The 17,651-nt window shown below is 38.9% G+C and overlaps 1 protein-coding gene across 5 annotated transcripts in view; it reads right to left on the bottom strand.

Moving 5' to 3' along the window:
* Positions 1–17,651, bottom strand: part of LOC150080216 (histone-lysine N-methyltransferase 2C-like) — a 1,301,638-nt gene that overhangs the window by 928,331 nt on the left and 355,656 nt on the right. For all 5 annotated transcript variants that reach the window (XM_090381514.1, XM_090381519.1, XM_090381517.1 and 2 more), the window contains exon 21: positions 658–839. In XM_090381514.1, coding sequence (XP_090237640.1) covers positions 658–839 — 182 coding nt within the window. The remainder of the gene's footprint in view (positions 1–657; positions 840–17,651) is intronic.

The raw sequence follows: 17,651 nt of genomic DNA, 5'->3' as shown, positions 1-17,651 counted from the left end.
TATGGAAAGTTTCCACAGTAAATATAAAATCTTGCACCAGTCTGCGAATTAAATTAAATCGTTTTTGATTGAAAAGTTTAAAACTAAAATTCTAAATTATCCTTATTCACTAACCACATCTACTTTACTACACAGTTTCATAATTGTGACTTCTAAAAAATTGGGGGGGTGTGTGTGTGTGTGTGTGTGTGTGTGTGTGTGTGTGTGCGCGCGCGCGCGCAAAATTTGGGAAGAGAGGGGATTAATTTCTGATTTGATTTTTAACAATAAGTTTTCTCTAATGTTGGGTAACCAAGTTAGAAAAAGAAGAAATTAAGATTTAAAATCCTTGAAGTACAAGGTTTTCACATTTTTTTAAAAATTCATAAAGAAATGCACCACATCCAGTGGTAACTCTACCTGGAGCCAACACATATTCAAAAAAAAAAACTCACTATGAAAGGGTTACACTGCATCATCATCATCAATCCTTTAATTCAGTTTCATAATGGTGATATAAAAGGGAAACTGATCAAAAAACATAGGAAAGTCGATATTAATTGAAAATCTTAGTTTAAATTACAGCTACATATCTAAAAATATAGTTCATACAAAATCTTTGAATAGGATTCCTGTACACAAATGAAATTACAATAGGAAATTTGAAAGAATATATACCACTTGCACTTCCAGTTTCCTTGGGGCACATCTTCTAGTGGAGGATCTAAACAATATATGTGGTAACTAATATCGCAATCATCACACAAAAGCAATCTTCCTTCATCATGTGGCTGACCACAACCTTCACAAACTGTACAGTCCAAGCACCTCCAACCTTTGCTTAGTACCACAGAAGTTACCTTTGTAATAAACATGAACAATATTAAGAATGTCAAAGAGTTTCTTCAAACATAAACATATAAAAGCTAAAATATGCTTTTAAAGTTCCACATTAATATATGTATATATAAGTTAGTAGTCGTGAAGTAAGTGCAATGTGCTAACGTTACGTTACTAGTAATGCTAGTTAGGGAGAACAAAGGGCGAATGGAACTGTGATCGCTATCACGGTTTTTTAGCTATTTTAAATCGATAAAAGTTTTTAATTGTATTTAAAATTTATGTTATTGTTACGTCTTTATTGATTTATTTTTTTATATCTTTGTTATTATACATCTGGACATGGTGGCCTAACTACTTAGGTCACTGAATGTTTTAATTTTTTTTTTTACATATGACCGGTATTTGGCGCATTATAGCCTCAGCTGCTTATGCGCCAATAAAACTCAAATCAAATCAAAATCAAGCTATCACGGTTAACAAAGACGGGAGATAAGATAAAGGAGAAGTAATGAGGAATAATAAGAACTAATAAGAATAACTTAGTGCTGTTCGTCCTGTGATATCAGTGCCTTTTTCGAGGGCCAGCCGCCAAAATCAAAGGAGGAAACAGCAATAAGTGGGTATAGCCTCTGTTTCTGACATGAAATACACGCCCCACGTGGTACATGTGAAAAGTAGATAAGGACTGTTTAAGTCAGTTAAAATAATTTATTTAAATTTAATATTAATTTTGATGGTGTTGTGTGTATATTTCAGAGCTGACCCGACAGAGGCCGGAAGTAAAGATTAAAAGAATAACCAGAATAAAAAGCAAGAAAAAGCAATAACTTACATGTGGTCGTAGCAATCTGTACTGTTGTGGAGAAATAAAATGTTTAGACTAAATGTGGGCTACGGTATGTGGTATAGGCTGGCGACCCCTGGTGTAAGAAATCAGGAAAGTTTTAAAATAAAATAAATGAATTAATTATGTTGGGCTAGATACCCCATGTGTTACAGGTTGGAGATGTATTCAAATAATTTACGTAAATTAAATAAATAAATTAATTAATTAATTAAATTAAATAAGTTAAATTAGCAAAACAGTAAATTAAAATTAATTTAACCAATTTTTGTTATGAATTTAAAATCCATTATTATTATTATGTATATATATATATATTGCAGACAGCATGGATTGTATTTATTTGTATGGGAGAGAATATATGTGCTGATCATTATTGTTCCCATGCATTTTAACACTGAGCAACATTTAAAAGCGGTTAAAAGAATTAGCAATGCTTGACTATTTTTTATATATTTTCTGTCTGCACTGGCAGATACATAATGTGTGAAATTTAAGTTGCAGGACTAAATTTATAAATGATGAAGACTGTCATAATCAGCAAGGTAGATATGTTAAGTATGATGAATGTGACTTGTATCTTGCACTACATTCAGAAAAGCAATGCATATGAGAAACAGCCAGTTATAGTTTTGCCAGTAGTAAACATACTGAGATTCTGATATAGGCAGCTGAAGAGAGCAGACATGTTTCAATCTCCCTCCTGAAGGAAATTTAACTGAAGGCAATTAACGTCAGGGGTCATGTAGACTTTTTTTTTGTTTAAAATTTGTTTAAATTTAATTTCTATAATTTTTAAATTTTATTTCAGTAATTTGGTATATTTTATTAATGTAAATTTTGTAATTTTCTTAAGTTCAAATTTTACTAAAACAAAAGTTGTTATAAGATTCAATTACAATAAAAGTTCAAGGACATTATTACTTGGGCAGAAATGCCTGCAAGCATTTCAGGGGGAGTTGTGGATTCGTTAATTGTATAACTTATGACATGTATTCTAGGGTAGGTCGAGGAGACAAACCAAGCTTAACTGACGATTCTTTTCTTTGCATCCAATGTAAGGAGAGTTCCGATCTCATATTAGAACTTGGTGAATAATGAGTCATTTTAAAAACAGGTGCTTGCCTTGGAAACAAATGTAACTGTGAGATCATCAGGGAGCTCCCAGTTAAAATTGTGTCTCATGACCTGCCAAGTAATGAAACCCCAATTAGGTCCAAGAAAAGGACAGTCAAGTGCATACTGATGTGGTTGAAGGAGATTTTGTTTTATTGAGAGATGCTATTGTCAGGGAAACAGGTAACATTTTTTTTTTTTTTTTTTATTAAAGATAGGTAGACCAGCAGCAGAGTGTGTTTGCTGGGAGCAACAAATGATGATGTTACCAACAGAATATCTGATTTTAAGAGGTTAAAGAGAGCATTATTATTCATGTGGGTACTAAGGATATTAAACAAACACAATCTGACTATTTGATGGATAAATATAGGACCATGCCGAAAAAATTTTGAAAGTTGGGTCACAATGTCTGCACAATTCTATCCAGACATGATATGAGGGATTGGCATCAGCATTAGTTGAGGCATATGATGCAAGAAAGCAAGTGTATCATCAGCAGAAAAAAAAAAAAAAAAAAAAAACACTCCCATTTCATCCATTCATTCACTCTAAATGCCTATCCAGCTCAGCCTTAAATTTATTTAAGCTCTCAACTTCCACGACAAGAGATGGAAGTCTGTTCGGTAATCAATTACCTGCTGAAGAAAAATTTCTGCAAATCTATTCAACAACTGTCTTTACTCAATTTCAATTAATGCCCCTTCAGGTTTGCAATCTGAGCAACAGGAAGAATCCCATCAGCATCGAGGCTGCTCAATCCATTCAATGCCTTATACACCTCAATCAGAATGCCTGGCAGATACCTAGTCTCCACATGCTGCAATTTGCACAACTCAAGCCTTTCTTCGTAAGAGCACCCCTTTGTTCCCCTCGCCAGTCTTATTACCCTTCTCTGAACTTGTTCTAGCAATTCTACATCCTTCCTAAAATGGAACTTCCAGACCTGTATGCAGTAATCAAGGTGTAGCTGTTCCAATGCCTTATACAAGGGGATAATCACCCCTTTGTTCCTACTAACAAAATTCCTATATATATCATTGACAAGATGCCATGACCTGCTTAGGCAGCCCGTCTGCACTGCACAGAGAACTTCAGATCTGACTGCACATTTACCACCAGGTGTTTTTCAATCTCCACTTCCCTGAGTGAAGTACCACACAGGACGTACGTTTCTCTTGGGTTTTTTTTTTTTTTATGTGAACCACAAACATGAGAGGTATTAGAACCTATAGTACTTAGTACCATGCTTGGGTTGGAGGTTGAGAAGACGAAAGAAGATATTAGTTGACATTGGACTTGAATTTCTGTAGATGGTAATTTTCAGGAAATAGGTATGAAGGAAGGTTGTTCCAGAAAACAACAGTTGAATGAATAAATGAGGAAGATGAAAAGTTGGTTCTAGTAAATGGATGTTGGCCGGTGGCGACACGTGTTCGGACTGTTTTGAAAGAGAGAGAGAGAGCAGGAATTATAGAAGCCAATTCAGAAGAACAGTGCCCATGGAAGTATCTGTAGAAGAGGCATGCAGCAGAAACAGTACGTCTATGAGAAAGCGAGTGGAGAGACTCTGTTAGAGATGGATCATTAATTAACCTAACTGCCCTCTTCTGAATGGAATCAAGAAGCCTGAGAGATGTTTTGGGGGCATCACCCCAGATGTGGGAACAATATTCCATGGCAGGGTGGATTTGCGATTTATACAGAGTGAGCAGCTGTTTGGAAGAAAAGTAACGCCGAAAGCGAAAGAGAAAATCAAGTTTTTTAGATGCAGAGGAAGCAATATTTGTAACGTGCTTGTGCCAAGAGATATTAGAAGTCAGGGTAATCCCCAAAAGAGATACATCATTTTGCCTAGAAATCTGAGTGTCACTAAAGATAAGCATAGCAGCAGAAGTCTAATTTTTGTGAGATATAAGACAAGACTGAGTTTCAGAAGGGTTGAAATCAACTAAGTTGTCTTTGCCCCACTGGAGAATTACCTGAAGATCGGCATTTAAGGAATTGGTAGCAGATTTTCCAGAAGTTGAAGCTGATTGAGCAGGACAAGGTTTCTCAAAATGGAAAGTGGAATGCAATGTGCTATTATCGGCAAAACTATGCATAGGATTTCCAGTCAATGGAAGAAGGTCATTAATATACAAGAGGAAAAGAACTGAACCTTGGGGGACACCAGCATTAGTGGAGAAGTTAGAAGATAGAGAGCCATCACCCTCAGTGAGCGATCAGAGAGAAAACTGGATAACCAATTACTAAAAACAGTTGGCAAACCATAAGATGGAAGCTTGTTTAGAAGACCTTTATGCCAAACACGATCAAAAGCCTTTGAGATGTCAAGAGCAACTACCTGTGTTTCACCGAACCTTTCCATTGAATTGGTCCATAAATGGGTAACATAAGCCAGAATATCACCAGTGGACCGACACTGACGGAATCCATACTGGCGATCGTTGATCAGACAGAAGGTTTCTAGGTAGTTTAAGAGTTGGCGGTTAATTGATTTCTCCATTACTTTAGAAAGAGTAGAAGTAATTGCAAGGTGACGATAATTGGATGGGAGGGATTTGTCACCCTTTTTAGGAACTGGTTGGATATGAGCAAATTTCCAAGCAAAAGGGAAAACACCTTTGGAATAAGAAAGTGAAAACAGGCGGCAAAGAATAGGAGTAAGTTCAGGAGCACAGGTTTTGAGAACAAGTGGAGAAATACCATCAGGACCTGGAGCTTTCTTAGCATCAAGATTCATCAAAATCCTTCTGATATCCTCTTGACGGAAGACCACAGGAGGCATTGAATGGAGCATGTTGGGAATGGTGGGAGGTGTTTTACCAAGATTATTAATACATGAGCTGGAAGAAAAATGGCATGCTAGCAGGTCAGCTGTATCCTTGGCTGAAGTGACAACAGAACCATCTGGTTTGGACAGAGATGGGCAAAAGTTGCGGCCAATAGCTTTGGCAAGAGACCAGAATGCTCGGCTACCATTAAGGCAAGAAGCAAGTTTTCTACTCTTAGCCTGTTCAAACTCTATTTTGGACTGATTAATAACTGCTTTACAATTGTTGCGAACTTTGGCGTAGTCAGAAAATGAAACTGAAGAATTAGAAAGCCAATTACGATATGCAACATTCTTCTCTTGAACAGCCTTAGCACATTTATTGGAAAACCAAGGTTTAGATAAAGGACGAGATTTTAAAGTGGAGTGTGGGATAAAGGATTCCATTCCTGCAAGAATAATTTCACTGACATGATCTGAGCAAACGTTGACATCAGAAGTTTTGAAACAGTAATCCGACCAAGGAAAAGAAGAAAAGAAGTCTCGCAGGTCATCCCATTTTGCATTCTTGTAATGCCAAACAATAGGAGGTTGGGAATAGCCATGAGATAAAGGTTCCATTGGAGAAGAGACAATCACAAAGTTGTGATCTGAAGTGCCTAAAGGACCTCTCACTTCGACCATGTACTTAGAAGGGTTGTTTGTGAGAAAAAGATCAAGCGCATTGGCTGTATGATTAGGATTGTCCGGTATTCTTGTAGGTAAATGAACAATCTGTGCTAGGTCATTAGTAATTGCAAGAACCTCAGCATCTCGCCCTGCTGGGTCGGTGTGACTAGAAAACTGAAGACAGCTGGAGTTGTGAACATTACAATCACCAAAAAAAATTACCTCACTGTTCGGAAAGTTGGACTGGAGAAAGTCAAGTTGCAAAGAGAGGAAGTCAAAGAGCTCCAAGTGATTAGTGGAGTTGGGAGAACGGTAGAGACAACAGATGAATTTGACACAATGAGGTAGAGAGATTTTACGTTTCTCTTGGGTTATTGCTACCCATATGCAGTACCTCTCCACATCCTGCAATTTGCAGTACTCAAGCCTTTCTTCGTAAGCGCACCCATTTGTTCCCTGCACCAGTCTTATTACCCTTCTCTGAACTTGTTCTAGCAACTCTACATCCTTCCTAAAATAGGACTTCCAGACCTGTATGTAGTAATCAAGGTGTGGCTGTTCCACTGCGTTATACAAGGGGATAATCACCCCTCTGTCCCTGCTAACAAAATTCCTATATATATCATTGACAAGACGCCATGACCTGCTTAGGCAGCCCGTCTGCACTGCACAGAGAACTTCATATCTGACTGCACATTTACCAACAGGTGTTTTTCAATCTACACTTCCCTGAGTGAAGTACCACACAGGAGGTACGTTTCTCTTGCGTTACTGCTACCCATATGCAGTATATTTGCATTTGTCAATGTTAAACTTCGGTTGCCACTTCTCAGCCCATTTGCCCAACTTATCAAGATTCAGTTGCAGCAGCATTTGCCTTTAATGTCATTAAGAACCCTGGCAACCTTTGCATCATCTGCAAACTTGGACATTAAGACTGATATACCTTCATCAATATCATTGATGAATACACAAAATATCAATGGAGCCAGCACCAAACACTGGAGAACTCCACTAGTAACATCAGTACACGAAGAGCAGTGTCCATTGATTACCACTCTCTGTCTTCCACTCAACCATCCCTTTATCCATTGTAGAAACTTGCTCTTAATGGTATACTGCTCCAATTTGTACAGCAGACTTCCATAGGCAACAGTATCAAAAGCTTAACTAAAATCCAAGTATATGATATTAAAATAATTTTTTGCATCCAGTTCACATCATAGTATCCAATCAAATTGGTCAGACAAGACCTCCCCTTAAAAAACCCAGGCGCCTCCGTAGCCAGGTGGGCAGGAGCAAGTAGTGCACAGCACACACTTCTTGATTAGACTAGGGTTCGAGCCCGTTACCACCAAATATGGAGGATGCAGAAAGGTCAGGGAATGACCACAGCATATCCTATGGCCTAATTTCCTAATATGGCCTAATTTGCTAATTCTCCTAAAAACCAAAACAACAACAACAACAAACCCATGTTGTGTCTTAACTATTACTGCAGTCTTGTCTAGATGATCCTGCAATGCTTCTTTAACCAGTGACTCCATTATTTTCCCCGGAACAGAAGTTAAACTAACAGGTCTGTAATTATTTGTGCTATCCCTCTTTGTGAATTGGGGATACATTTGCACATCTCCAGTCTATGGGGATCGCCCCTGAATCCAAGTAAGCTCTCATAATTATGGCTAAAGGTTTGCTTACTTCCTTTCCTGCCTCCTTGAATAAAACTGGATAGATCCCATCCACCCCAGGTGCCTTCCTTATGTTCAACTTCAACAATTTCTCCTCCTCTTTGTTTTCAGTTATAACAAAATCAATTAGCTCACTGTGAGAGTTTGATAAACTTCTGGCATTCCCCTTCTTGAATAACTCCTCATGTGTGAATGTAGAAGCAAAATACTCATTCAGTTTATAAGCTAACTGAGTATTATAATCAATAATCAAACCATCAATGTTAAGTAGATCAAACTGATTCATCCCTTTCCTTCTAGAGTTTACATAAGAAAATAACTCTTTGCTGTTTTTCTTTTCCAAAGATTTCTTATAATCTACCTTCACCTACCTAACCTTCTTTGTGACTTGGTTACAGACTATCTTATAACTACCATAAGCTTTTGTATCATCTGATAATTTATATGCATCCCATGCATTTTTCTTCTCTGCCACGAGCCTCATTAATTCATCTGACATCTGTTTAGGCCTAAACACCTTGAATAATATTTCTTAGTTGGTATGAAAAGCCTAGTAGCCTCCAAGATTAAGTTCTTGAAGGCTTCCTATTTAGAATTCACCATTGGTAATATCATCAGTTGATCCCACTGTATAGAATTTAAAAACTATCTGAGATCACTGTAGTCACCTATACAAAAGCCCTTCCCTTTACCCTTGATGGTAGTTACATCTTTAAGTAAATCCCACGTCAGTACACTCTGATCACTGTCACCCAGTGTTACCTTTATCTGAAAATGCTTAATGCACGAAGAATCACTACTGATAATCAGATCAAGAGTATTACTCCCTCTGATTGCCTCTCAAACATGTTGCTGTAGAAAACAATCATCCAGTAAATAGACAAAAGTCTTGATAGTGTGCAAGTGACCGGCCCACAAATTCCAGTCAATATCTGGAAAGTTAACAATGTTGTACAATATTCATGTACATAAATAGAAAGAAGAAAAAGAAAACAAATCTGACTGGACCCTTGTGCACTGGGTGTGGGACACTCTAGATAACCCGGCTGATGTTGCTGATGAATTGAATCTGTACTTCACACCAGTCTTTATTGACGAAAAACCCTTTATGCTGAGGAAAGGCTATGTGAATGAGGCTGAGCCATATGAAATTAGTGATTTCAAAATTACAGATGACTGTTTATTAGGAAACTTTTGAACCTATATCGCCAATACATGAAGACAGTTACAAGAGTGAAGTCAGTAACCACAGACTGGCTAGTCTGACTTCGGTGGTAGGAAAAATATTAGAGGCAATGATCAAGAGTGCAATCCAGGGAAATTTAGAGAGAAATGACATCCTGAAGGACATACAATATGGTTTTCTCAATGGAAAATCATGCTTAACTAACCTGGTAAGCTATTTTTACACAGTTACTCATGAGTTAGATGTCAGGAATAATTTCAACATTTTATTTAGATTTTAGCAGGGCATTTAACCAAGTCAAATGCCTTGCTAAAATCTAAATAAACATGAGAGGTTACTGTATAAGCTGGGACATGTTGGGATTACTGGAAAGATTCAAGATGGATTGCAGAGTGGCTGCAATCCAGCTTTTGTTCTAAGATTTGACTTATTCTTAATGTAGTAAGAAAAGTACACATGAAATCTAATTTTTTTGTACAAATCTGTTATATGCATTGCCCAACTTAGCCTGTAGTCAATACATAACCCAAGATAACAATGATTTGAAACTTCTTCCACAGTTAGACATTTGCAATTCTAGAAATTCTGATTATGTAGGCATTCATGTTTATGTAATTTAATAGAAGGATGAATGTCCAAGGTATGATGAGGAGGTCTAATAACCAAAAATTGTTTTTTCAAAGCTGAGTGCTAATTTATTATCATGCAACCAAGTTTGTAAATGTATTACACCCTGCTGTAAATCTTTAGCCATTTTTGTCAGGTTCTTTCCAATTGTATATAAGATTATATCATCTGCATAAATTTTTATAAAGGAGTTCTTTATTACTTCGAATATGTCATTTATATAGATGTTGAATAATAATAGAAGAAGAAAAAGAAAAAGAAGAAAGATGAATTAAGAGTCAAGATAGGTCAGTTGACCCAGTACCAACAGGGTAATAGAAGTAAGAAATTGATTGGAAAGGTGAAGGGCATCCTCAAAAAGACAGCATCCACAGCAAACATGAGACAAGAAACCAGAGAACAGGAGAATACTTGGACCTACTGATGCAGAACCTCCTCACACTCAGCAAGAGACTATGCAGATACAAAGAGAGCTCTCGCAGGAAAATAAACAACCGAATCTTCGATGAGGACCAAAGAGCCTTCTACAGGAAACTGGGTGAAGATGAGAAAGCAAGCAATGGATCACCCGAGAAGAAGACGATTGAGGAGTTACGGGGAAATATCTGGAGCAGTGAAGTAAGCAGAGCACCCTGGATAGAAGTAGATCGGACGACAACCAAGGACGTACAAGAGATGAGAGAGTGGAAGATTCGAGAAGTAAAACAGTCAATCAGGAACACCCACAACTGGCGAACCCCAGGAAATGATTACATTCGCAACTACTGGTACATGAAATTCACCTGCACACACAAGCACCTAGCAGAGCAGTTCACTCGAATGATAAGGCACTCGGAGACAATCACGAAGTTTCTCACCGAAGGAGTCACATATCTGAAGCCTAAAGACGAAGATACAAGAAACCTGGCAAAATATGGCCTTCCAATGATATCATCATCATCATCAGCCATTTTCAATCCACTGCAGGATGAAGGCCTCTCCAGCAACTTTCCAGTTGCTTCTGTTTTGAGCACTGGACATCCATTTACTACCCACAAACTCATGAATTTCATCTATCCATCTCCGCCTTTGTCTTCCAGGTTTTCTTCTAGCTCCTCTTGGATACCATTCTGTTATTTTCTTAGTCCATCTGTCATCATGTCTTCGAGCTATGTGTCCTGCCCAAGACCATTTTAGTTCTTTAGTTTTGATAACAATGTCCTTTACTTGAGTTTGTTGCCTAATCCATGTGTTTCTCTTCTTATCTAACAGTCTTATTCCCAATATGATTCGTTCCATTCTTCGCTGTGTGGTTCTCAGCTTCTCTTCCATTCTTTTGGTGAGTGCCCAAGTTTCACTTCCATAAGTCATGGTGGGGAGTATACATTGGTCCATTATTTTACGTTTCAGACAAACTGGGATATTGCTCTTCAGTATGTGACTATATTTCCTGAATGCTATCCATCCAAAATTTATTCTTCTCTTGACTTCCAGCCATTTATCATTATTACAGCTAATAACTTGTCCCAGATAAGTATATGACTCCACCTTTTCAATTACTGCTCCTTCAATCATTATGTCTCTTTCTGTGGCATACTTGTTCATCATTACTTTTGTTTTAGCCATATTCATCTTTAGTCCAAAATCCTTACTAGCTGTGCATAACTGATTAAGATTTTCCTCTAATTCTTTGGGATCATGGCTTATGACCACAATGTCATCTGCAAATCGCAAATGGTTTAGGTACTCTCCGTTCACATTGACTCCTTTCTGCGACCAGTCTAATCTTCTGAAAGCTTCCTCAAGGGCAGCAGTAAACAGCTTAGGAGATATTGTCTCCTTGTCGAACTCCTTTCTCAATTTTAAATTTCCTACTGTCTTTGTCTAGTCTAATAAAGGAGGTAGCACTCTCGTATATTTTCTTCAAAATCATAATATATGGGGTATCAATGCCTTGTCTTTCCAGTGCCCGAAACACTGCCTTATGCTGTATGGAGTCAAATGCCTTTTCATAATCCACAAATGCCAGGCATAATGGTGTTTTATATTCATTTGCTTTCTCCATTAGGTGTGATATTACATGAAGGTAATCCATAGTTGCGAATCCTGTCCTAAAGCCAGCTTGCTCTTTCGGTTGATTCTCATCCAGTATTCTTTCTAATCTGTTAGTAATGACCCCTAACTTCTAGATGTGGGATAACAAGCTAATTGGTCTATAATTTCCAATTTCTGATTTATCTCCTTTCTTATGCAGCAAAACTATGATTGCATTATTCCACTGCTTAGGCGTCACACCTTTTCTAATGCACTTTGTGAAGAGCCTTGCCAGTTTTTGTGTTATGTCTCTTCCTCCCAATTTTAACAACTCTACAGTAACTTCATCTTCCCCCGGGGCTTTCTGATTCTTCATTTTCTTCAATGCATGTTCTACCTCATCAGGAAGAATATTGGGTACGTCGTATGTGTTGCTACTTTGCAATCCATCTTCCCCACTGCTGGCATCATTCCCCTGCTCCTTGTATAATTCTCTATAGTAGTCTTCTGCTATTTGAATTATGCCTTCTCTGCTGTTTATAAGTACACCATCGCTATTCTTCAGTTTCAGTATCATTTGTCTTTCTGTATTACTGCTCATGGCTGCTGATTTAAATCCTTTGTTTTCCCTTAATGCTTGTTCTACTTTTCTTGTGTTAAATCTTCTTATGTCCTCTCTGAGTCTCTTTCTAATGGCTTTGCATAACTCAGTATACTCAATTTTCTCCCTGTCAGTGTTTTTCTTGCTTTTCATTTGTCGTCTTCGGTTCATCATGACAAGTGTTTCTTGACTAATTTTTTCTTCTTTGGATTTCTTTTTCCCTATAGGTTTCTTGGGCTTTATCACTTTCAAAAAGTTGTAATATTCCTCGTCGATATCTTGGTCCTCAGCAGTCTGCAGAAGCTCATACTTGTTCTTAAGTTCCAGTACATACTGCTTTTTCTCCTCTTCTGTTATCTCAAAGACCTTTGTATTATTTACTCGAGTCAGTTTTTTCCTTTCCTTTCCTACATCTATATCAAGTGTACATCTTACCATTCTGTGATCACTTCCAACATTTACCTTATTTAGGACGGTGACATCATTCACAATATATCTTCTATTAGTGAGGATGAAGTCGATTTCATTAGTAGTTAATCCATTTGGACTCTTCCATGTCCACTTTCTGTTCACCTTTTTCTTGAAAAAAGTGTTCATTACTGACAGTCCTTGAGATTCTGCAAATTCCACAAGTCTTTCACCTCTTTCATTTCTTTCACCAATTCCAAAATTTCCTATAGTTCCCCTTTCTGTGCTGTTTTGTCTTTTTCCAACCTTAGCATTGAAGTCTCCCATAATAATAGTGTAGTGGGTTTTCTGCTCATCTAGAAGACTCTCAATTTCAGTGTACATTTCTTCAACCTCTTCATCATCATGGCTCGATGTTGGTGCATAAATCATTATAATCTTTAGCTTGTATCTCTTAGAAATCTTTAGTATTAGTCTTGACACTCTTGGTGATGTACTTTTGAATTCCAAAATGTTGTTTTTAAAATCTTTATGGACCAGAAACCCAATTCCACCTTCACTCCTTTCACTGTTTCCATTGGTGTACAGCAGATTTCCACTTGATAGACTTATAAGTGATTCATTTCTTCTTCTTGTTTCAGCCAAACCGATGATATTCCAATTCACATTTTCTAATTCCTTTTCCAGCTCTAATATCCTGTCTTCACCGATGAGGGTTCTTACGTTATAACAGGCCAAGTTCAGTTTCCATGCATGGCAGCCTGGTCATACCCAGAGATTCTTAGCACCCTCTGCTTCCACTCTAATCCTCTCGCTGCCGTAAGAGGGAGAGTGAAAGCTGCTGGGACTGAGGGCCATTTGTTTCGTCGTGCTTTCATATTGCTGGAGGGGTTGGTCTTTTCCTCTTCATGCTGACCAGGCATCTTGAAGAGAACCACTCTACACGTTCGTTGCCACCTAAGTGACGTAACAGGGCTTACCATCGAGAAGGTGTGCATGAGTGGATTTTAGGGAGGCAGGCCAACCGGACTTCTCCTAAATCTTCTGTAATAGAGAGATATTGGATCCATCAGTGTTTTAGGCTGAGTGTCTGATAACACACAGGATACCTGTTCCCCTCTAAGCCCCTCCAATGATATACAAGATCCTGACTAGCTGCATAACCAAGAAGATATCAGACCACTTAGAGAGTCAAAATATAATGGTCAAAGAGCAGAAAGAATGCAAGGAGCAATTAACCATAGATGCCACAGTTATGGAGCAAGCCTACAAGAAGCACCACAACCTATACACGGCCCACATATATTACTGCAAGGCCTTTGACTCCGTACCTCATATTTGGCTAATAGAGACCCTGAAGATCTACAAGGTCAATCCGATAGTGACAAACTTCCTAGGAGCAACAATGGCGAAATGGAGTACCACCATTAAGGTTGAGAACATCACAATCAGGCCAATCCCCATTAGAAGAGGAATCTTTCAGAGAGATGCTCTGAGTCCACTGTGGTTCTGTCTAGCACTCAACCCGCTATCCACCATGCTTAACGGCAGCAAGTATGGATATAACCTCAGAGAAGGAAGAAAGAACCTGTACACCCTTACCCACCTGATGTAAATGAATGACATCAAGCTCTATACAGCAACCGAGAAGCAGCTCCAGCAACTACTCCAGTTCACCGAAGAATTCAGCAAGGACATCAGGATGGAATTTGGTCTAGACAAATGCAAGACCCACACACTGCACCAGGGAAAATTAGTTGGTCGAAACTACCAGCTGCTGACTGGTAAAGAGATTGAAGCTATGACAGAAGGAGAGACCTACAAAATACCTAGGGATGATGTAGGCTCAGCAGTTAGAGCACAAGGAAATCAGGAAGTGCCTGAACGAAAAATATCATCAGAGACTCAGAAGCCTGCTGAAAGCAAAACTGAATGGAGGGAACACAGTTAAAGCCATAAACTCCTATGCAGCTCCAGTACTAACACACACCTTCGCGGTCATAGATTGGACTAAAACCGAGCTAGAAGATATCATGCAAAAGACAAGGACAATGATGACCAAGAGCCACCAACAGTCAGCAGTGGAGAGACAAAAAAACAGATCGGAAAGAGGGAGGAAGGGGCCTGATAGAGCAACAAAAAAACAGCAATAATTAACCTGAAGGATTACTTCGAGAACAACACAGCACCACAACACCAGGGCATGAGGAAGATAGATAAGCGGTATAGCCCACTAAACCTAAGCGAGGAACCCCTCCTGCCTAGATGGTACAAGAAACGAAGATAGAAAGATGGGCAAAGAAGACACTCCATGGCTCATGGCCCGAAACAGAAGGATAAATGCTGGCCATCCAAGACCAGGTAATCAATACCAGAAACTATAGAAAATACATCGCAAAGGAGCCCGGAATATCAGATGACACATGTCGATGATGCCACCTGGCCTCAGAAACGATCCAACCCATCACCGTGGGATGCAAGGTACACTCATTGACAAGACCAGGTAGCCAGGATAATACATCAGAAGCTAGCGAGGAAATACCAGTTGACCTAAGAAAGTGTACCATACTACAAGTACGAACCCCAGGCAGTACTAGAGACCCGAAATCACAAGCTGTACTGGGACCGCACCATAATAACGGATAAGACCATCCCGCATAACAGACCGGACATTACCTTGTGGACAAGATGGAAAAGGCTACCTACCTGATTGACACAGCAGTGCCCAACACCAGCAATGTCCAGAAAACCCATGAGGAAAAAATTAGGAAGTACACGAACCTGAGACATGAGATCAAGGAGATGTGGCATATGCAAGAAGTATCGACCATCCTGATCATTGTGTCAACTACTGGTAGTACCAAAGACTCTACATAGCAGCCTAGCAGCAATAGATCTCCCAGAAAACACCTAGAAGGAACTCCAGAAAGTCACAATCCTGAATGTCTGTAGGATAGTCAGAGAGTTCCTCAACCAATAGTAACACCAGACATTACAACCACCCTGTGTACTTGGTAGCAGCACCCGTCATGGAATGGAATGGAATCCCCCAATCAGGGAGAAATAATATAAGAGCAACAACAACAACAATAGTAATAATTATCACATACCTCCACGTTCAAATTGTTGAATTCAAACATGGAAGTATGCAATAAAATGCTACACCAGTTCCAGCTAAGCACTCACTGGACCTAGTGACTTTGTTACACCTATTTGTCCATCAGTTTTGTTATCTATCAATTGTTCCCGACACTTTAGAAAATTACTCAATTCACTAAAAACAAAACTTCCTTTGCCTTAAAGTTCCATAAACACCTCAATCTCAAGCGTCTAGTTTCCAAGTACTACAATTTCTGGAACTGAAGTCCTATGTGGTATGAATAACTCATTGTGTCCTTGGTTAATCTGTTTGGTTAATCTTTTCTGGAAGCTTCTTAAAATGAAGCTTCCAGACCTATATGCAATTGTTGGTTGTCGGTTGGTTTGGTTTTTAGGAGCATTAGCAACTAAAGCAATATTGCTCCGGGGATATGCAGTGGTCATTCCCTGACCTTTCCGCATCCTCCGTATTTCATGATCACAGGCTCGAACCCCAGTCTAATCAAGAAGCGTGTGCTACGCACTGACGCTCCTGCCCACCTGGATGCAGAGGCGCCACACTACTCAAGATGTAACATAACCACTGCCTTACAGAATCCAAAGATCACCTCTTTGTTCGTGCTGGCAAATTTCCTGCATATTATTAGAATGGGCAGCAGACTGGAAAGCAAAGTAATGGAGATTTCCAGGACTGCTGGGAGTCATAGTGGAACAAGTATATACATGGGCATGCACCTGTTCCTGCTAGGAGCAAGAATAGGTGCATGTATACATGCATGTACACCAATGCTAGGAGTATAGTTAATAAATTTGATGAGCTTGAAGTGCTCGTCAAGACATCAAAAGCAGTTATTGTTAGGATAACAGAGATGTGGTGTCACACAGATAGAGGAAGTGCAGAGTTGGAATTTGGGGAGTACAATGTGTATAGGAAGAGAGTAGGGGTTATGCTGTTAGTTAAGAAACACATAAAATCTAAGGAAGTGCTTCCAGTTGATGTTGGTGAACAATGCAGTGTTTAGTCTGTTCGGTGTGAAATAAGCACTGAGAAAGGAAAAATTAGAGTAGGTGTGTGTTAAATGATAAGTATAATGAGCAATTATGCAGAGTGGATCAGTAAATCACAATGTCTTATAATGGGAGATTTTAACTTTTCAGATACTGACTCGAACTTGTGGTTTGGTCACTCGCACACTAGCAAGACTTTTGTGGATTTATTGGATGACTGTTTTCTACAGCAACATGTTCGAGAGGCAACCAGAGGGAGTAATACTCTTGATCTGATTATCAGTAGGCAAAGGCAGATTATGAGAAATCTTTGGCAAAGGATGCAAAGAAAGCAGCAAGGAATTCTTTACTTATGTAAATTATAGAAGGAAAGGGATGAATCAGATTGGACCACTTAGCATAGATGTGTTGACTATTGATGATCATGCTCAGTTAGCTGATAAACTGAATGAGTATTTTGCATCTACATTCACACATGAGGAGTTATTCAATGAGGGATGTGCCAAAAGTTTATCAAATGCTAACAGGGACTAAGTGATTTTGTAATAACTGAGAGCAAAGTGGAGGAGAAACTGTTGAAGTTAAACATAAGGAAGGCACCTGGGGTGGACAGGATCTAACCAGTTATATTAAAAGAGGCATCAACGGAAGTAAGCAAACCCTTAGCCATAATTATGAGAGCTTCCTTGGACTCGGGGGAGGTCCCCATGGGCTGGAGGTGTGCAAATGTATCACTAATTCACAAAGGAGGTTCAAAAGGTGACAAGTAACTACACACCTGTTAGTTTAAC

The sequence above is a fragment of the Mastigoproctus giganteus genome, chromosome 9 (assembly GCF_048544385.1).
Source record: "Mastigoproctus giganteus isolate SK-2022 chromosome 9, ASM4854438v1, whole genome shotgun sequence".
Taxonomy (NCBI): Eukaryota; Metazoa; Arthropoda; class Arachnida; order Uropygi; family Thelyphonidae; genus Mastigoproctus; species Mastigoproctus giganteus.
This window is presented reverse-complemented; position numbering and strand designations above follow the sequence as displayed.